The sequence below is a fragment of the Colias croceus genome, chromosome 1 (genome assembly GCF_905220415.1).
Source record: "Colias croceus chromosome 1, ilColCroc2.1".
Taxonomy (NCBI): Eukaryota; Metazoa; Arthropoda; class Insecta; order Lepidoptera; family Pieridae; genus Colias; species Colias croceus.
In genome coordinates, this window is record NC_059537.1 from 13,339,239 (window position 1) to 13,345,220 (window position 5,982).

Sequence of the window (5,982 nt, forward strand, 5' to 3'; positions counted from 1 at the left end):
ATTCGGTTATAACAGAATTAGAGAAGTACTATCACCGAATTATAGTGATTGTCACAGAATTAGACAAGTCATCGCGGTTTGATTAAGCTCATTTTACGCTGGGTTAATTCATATGTGTTAAGATTACACTTGCTCCATATGATAAATAGAAGACTGGTTAATGTTCCTATTAAAAATAAAAATAAAATTTATAAAGTTTAACCTGTTTTTTTTTTCATATTCTGTTTTGTCACAGAATTAGATGAGTTGACCCTACGTATGGATTTTTGGCGCCTAATTCTAAAACCTGTAGGTAGATTTGGAAGATATCTTAAAGAAGGTGATAACTAAGAAAAAGTTTACCTAAAATTTATTCAATCGTGATTTTATTGATCAAAAATTACTTACACAATAAAAGAAATATCTATCAATGAACTTTTTTCAAAAAACGCTCATATCGAAGTTCAGACAGATTATGCAACATCATTGTGTGTTGATTCTTTATAATTATTGGAGTGGAAAGCTGTTCAGAGTTAAAGACTAACATTATCACTTTAATTATTTATTGAACAGTTTTAAAAATAATGCGGAAGAAAGGTTCTATTCAACAATTGTAGCGCTCTGTCTGCTGCTTGGTTGGTTCCAATTTCTACTTAATTTTAATTAAGTTTATTTTTTGTTTTTCTCAAACTGTTTACGCAATGTATTCGTAGGTATGGCTTGTAAAAATTAGAAACGTTCCAGACGTTGTGAATAATCCCTCATTCCAACCAACTTTCACTCCTGTACCTAAATTATTAAAGATATTGACCCAATTAATTTTTCTACTTTAAACTTGACAATGGTCAGGTCACTATAATGTGGTATTTAAACCTGATACGAGGACTTTCTTCGGGCGGTGTCTGCGCACATTTGGTCACGGTCAGCGAGCTGGGTTCGCGGTCTAGCGAAAGTCGAGCCTAGTCAGCAAGAGCAGGTCGGGTTACTAAAACTATAAATACAAGTGATAACTGCGTTAAAAACAACCGACTTCAAACTTGCACTTGCAAAATTTACAAATACCTACAGACAAAAATGCTCATAAAATAAAAACTACTGGGCCTATCCGAATAAAATTTTTATGGGACCTCCTCCTTTTTTTTGAAGTCGGTTAAAAACTAGTGGGTCGCCCCGGCTTCGCCCGTGGTACCTACATATTTAAACTATCCTATCTCTCAAGTTGGATCGAACTGCACATGGTGTGCGAATTTTATTATAATCGGTTATGTGGTTTAGGAGTCCATTGAGGACAAACATTGTGACACGAGATTTATATATATAATATATATATAGGCTTACACACCTCATAAAAAAGAAAGAAAAAATAGGCACGAATCTTCCCAACATTTTATTTGACAGCTGCGTAACCAGGCTACACTTCAATTAAGTATAATGTTGATAATGAACTCGCACTCGGTCAGCGTGGTGGATTATGGCCCATAATGGGCAAATGCTGGTGAAGAATGAATTTAAAAAGTTTAAGATTCGAATAAATGAGTAATGAATATAAATTTATAATCTAGGTTTATAATTCTGCTAAAGCCTATGGCCTATTATTTCTTAAGATGCTTACTCAGTAAAAAGATTACTTCTGTAAATCAAAAAGTGAAGCATTTCATAATTTAACGTTTTCAATCTATCTTTCATCATAAAGCACTTGCCATCACAAACTGACCTTCAATAAGATTTCAGTTATACCATAAAATTGATCAAGTTTGCTAATTATTTAAAGATATCCACTTTAAAATATAATTTAAACTTTAAAGTTCATTTTGGTAAAGCACGTGTACTCTAGGATGAAGATAATAAATAAATAAAGTAAGTTACCTAATATAAATGCATACTCAAATATCCTATGTTTTTGTGCCTTGATTTCTTCCTAACAACTATTGGGCATAATTGATCGAATAATAGATACCATTCCCATTTTCGTAAAGTATTAAAAAATATTGATCAATTATTGATGGAAATTCGCAATGAACACCTACACCAACACAATACCATGAAGCTTGAAAATGATATAATGTGCGCGGGAAAAGTAGAATGTTCGCGGTCTACGGTTCAGCAGTATTCGATATAAGTTTGCACGCCGGCCGCGCTGGCGCAGTGCTTCTCTTACCCTCTTGGACGTAAGGTCGCCCGCAATGGGGACGAAGGTAAATTATACTTACCATAAATTAATGAGTATTTTTAAATCCATTAATTTAAAAACGTAGCAGGAGATATTTTTTTTAAGATTGTACACGCAGTTCCCATCTTATTTGTTTCTTTTATTCTTTTGCTGTTCATTTAAAAAAACGAATTATAAATTAATTAATTTCATTTTTAGATAATGTGTGAAAATTTAAATACTTATCGTGATTATCATTAATTATATTTAATATTTTATTTTCAGGCCTTAATCTTATTTGTGTGCTGGATGGTGGGATATGCACAACCTGTGTCTTCAGAGAAAAACGTGAAAAATGCAGGAATCATAGACAATATTAGTGCTGAAAGTGTTTCGCGATTGTACCACAATGCCCCAGCCGGCGTTTACGCTAGTGCCACGCCATACGGAGCGTATTCCTTCCATGTGCCGTCCTTCGTCGCCCCAAAAAGTGCATCCGGGAAAGAGGAAAGTGCCATCGTCCCGATAACGACTAGTTATTTGAAGGACTCGTACGGCAATCCATTTGTCGAGGCACCTCAAGCCACCTACAGATCTACTATTCCACAACAATTTGTGCAAATACAAAGTCTACCTTCACATTTGAGCCAACCTTTAGTTTCACCGACTGTGCAATTTAAACAGTCCACACCTCATTTCTTCTCACCAGGGCAGTACAATGTTCAAAACATACAAAGTGGTCCACCTTCCAATGTCGGTCGATATAACGTGCAACAACCTATTGGATACACTAATGTTCAAAGTTTTGCTCCTAATTCAGTTCTGTACACTCAGTTCCAACCGCAAGCGGCTCATCAGCAACCAAGTAACAATAGAAATATCTATTCGGGTGCTCTTACTGCCAACAATAATTATAAGATAAATGGTGAACCAAAGTTTCAACGATTACAAGAGGTACCCCACGTTGCCTTCTTTTCTAATGAAAGACCGATTGCTAATCAACAAACGGCTCAAAGTGGACAACAATTGCAACAGCTACCGAAACAGACAACAGTAACAACAGTCGTTAATGGCAAAAAAATTGCTTTGAATTTGGTAACTAAACCACCTGTGCCTTTGTTAGATCTTAGTCTCCTTGAACCGTTGACGTTTGCAAATCCATTGGTGCCACAAGTTCAACATTTTTTGCCAAGAATAAATCAAGCAACTTACCATAAGCTGCCTAATCTCAATGTTGAACAAAACAAAAATAATCAAAATGAATTTCTCGTTCAGAACACAAAAACGTACAGTAGCGATGAAAAACCGAAAAATTCTTCGCCAAAAAAGAAACAAAAGAAGGTAATTCAGAAACACCAATCTAATGAAGAAAAAGAAACACCTCCAAAGCCCTCGATATCAGTTAATGGTGTACCCAATGAGAGTCCAGAGTTTTCTTATGAAATTAATTCTCCAAATTACAAAGAAACTTATACAGAAAAGAAAGTCAGCTATAACAAAGAAACTGAATCTGAACCCAAGACCTACAATTACGAAATGAAGACAGACAATAAACCAGTGCATTATAGCTACGCAAAAAATACACAGAAAAAACCAGTTCATGTAAGTTATGAGCATACCGAAGAGAAAGCACCAGTTCAATATAATTACGAAGAACACACGCAAAAAGAGCCGGTGCATTATTCTTATGTGAAAAGTTCAAAGGAACCAGTGAGTCAAGTTCATTACGAAAATAAAAATCAAAATCCAAAACATCTTGTGTATGTGCTTAAACCTGATGAACAAGATCATAGTGACCAAGAACAAAGGGTTCACCATCATCCCAGAGAAAACTCAGGTGAAAATTCAGAAGAATCGTATGAAGACAACAATCAAAAAGAAGAACACGACTCTCATGAGGGACCAAAAAATCATGGGCATCACGTTCACATACATGTTGGATCTCCTAAAAATACTCATCACAATCCCGAACATAGACAAGTTCAGTATTATCATACAAACAATCAAGAAGATCCAAATTTAGGACAACATCATAACACACCTCAGTCTTTTGTACAAGCGCATAAAGATGTCCCAATTCAACATGAGCAACAATATTTCCAGCCCATAGCGCCTGAGTATGAGGAAGATATAAGAATAGTTCCGGAACACAAGCCCCATGAAGCAATAAGAGTTGATCCTAATCAACATATACAAGTAAATAACAATTCTCCACCACGACCCCAAAACCACCCGACTACTTATGATTATCAAGAATCATTATATACATCAGCACCAATAGTAAAAGGTAAGCCTAAACAAGAAACAAGAAATGACGATGACTCTTCAGAAAACACAAACGAGGATAATGACGAAATACTGGCAAACATGTTTAAGGAACAAGAAAAAAATGAAGAAAACTTTGAAAAGAGTTACAAGGATGCTGCGTATGGTTTTGCGGCATATGACGCACCACGAATGGATACTGAAAAAGAAATATACAATCCAGAATCTTACGGTGCCCCACGCTATTATTCTGAATACAATATAGCTAAGAACCCGTTCCAGCAGTATGAGGCCAACGGTGACGAATTTCCGAAATTTTCCCGATTAGATTACAAGGATACAAGAGACAAAATGCAAGAGGATTACTATCTCGACTATGCGGTTAGTAGGCCAGAAAGCCTCCGAGATAGGTTCCGCAATAAGGAAGGATACTATAAGATGTTTAAAAATCAAAGACCTGATCACATTAGCCATGATGATGAAGATGAAAACAAAGAAAATGCAAAATACACTTCGAGGCAACAATACGAATACAATGAACCACAACAAAAACAAAAAGAGCCTTATAGAAAACATAAAACAAATTCAGAAAACCATGAATATGATTATTCCAGTGATCAACCTCGAGATGCCTCCGCGCATGCCACTCGACCTCATTATAGGTATAAAACCAAAACGCAATTCGTAGAACCGCAATTTCAATACGGTTTTGAACCAATATCGATACCTCAACTATTAGATAGTGAATTAGCAGCTATGGCATCGAACGATAACCCTAAAAGTGAAAAACAGGGCGTGAGAAAAAAGATATACAAGGAAAATTTATTTATTAAGAAAACTAGCACAAAAGGTGCAAAGAAAAGTAGTTGATAACGTTTATAATTTATTAGGCCAAAACCAATGTTAGATATAAGTGTTATATTATTATTGTTAAAATAAAAAAAAATAAAATGAAAAAGCCTTTTTATTTGTAACGGAATCGTTGAAGCCTCTTACGCAAGAAATACTTTCCCTGTCAATACATTACGTGAGATTGATCTTTTTTGTAATTCTTTGAAATAGCCGTTTGTAAAAAAAGCTACTCTTAACAAAGTCGCTGACCGTGGTAGTTGTAAAAACATCAATTTGGCATGCTTCTGCGCTCAGTTGTGACAACCTGAGCCAATCTTAGGAAATGTTTCCTAGGATGTTACTCAACAGTTAATTAAAATAATTGTGTACTATAGTATTAAAATATAAAAGTGAATTTTTGGTCCCACTTTATCATGTTTTTAAAATGTTTCATCTAGTTATCAAATAGTATTCTTATTTTCATGATTTTTCTTTGTTGCGAATCTTACATATGCTTCGTAACAGCAGCAGATCAATAAAGGTACAATAAATAAAACACTTTCTTTACTACTTTCTGTACTGTGTATATATTAAATATGCTAACTGGTATGTCTGGTAAATATTTTTACTACGTACAATCCCTTTACTAGAAATCACTCACAAAATCAAGTCTTATTTAACTATGGCTAGGCTATTCACAAAAATCGGAAACTACTTTTCTAACTACATAGTACGAAGTTTAAAAATGAAACGATTTA

The 5,982-nt window shown here is 34.8% G+C and overlaps 1 protein-coding gene across 1 annotated transcript; it reads left to right on the top strand.

The window, feature by feature from the left end:
* Positions 1-2,093: 2,093 nt before the first annotated feature.
* LOC123696667 (transcription factor mef2A-like) lies at positions 2,094-5,333 on the top strand. Its single transcript, XM_045643016.1, has 2 exons — positions 2,094-2,174; positions 2,414-5,333. Exons 1-2 carry the CDS (start codon positions 2,163-2,165, stop codon positions 5,261-5,263), a joined length of 2,862 nt encoding a protein of 953 aa, XP_045498972.1. The 5' UTR covers positions 2,094-2,162; the 3' UTR covers positions 5,264-5,333.
* Positions 5,334-5,982: the final 649 nt, after the last annotated feature.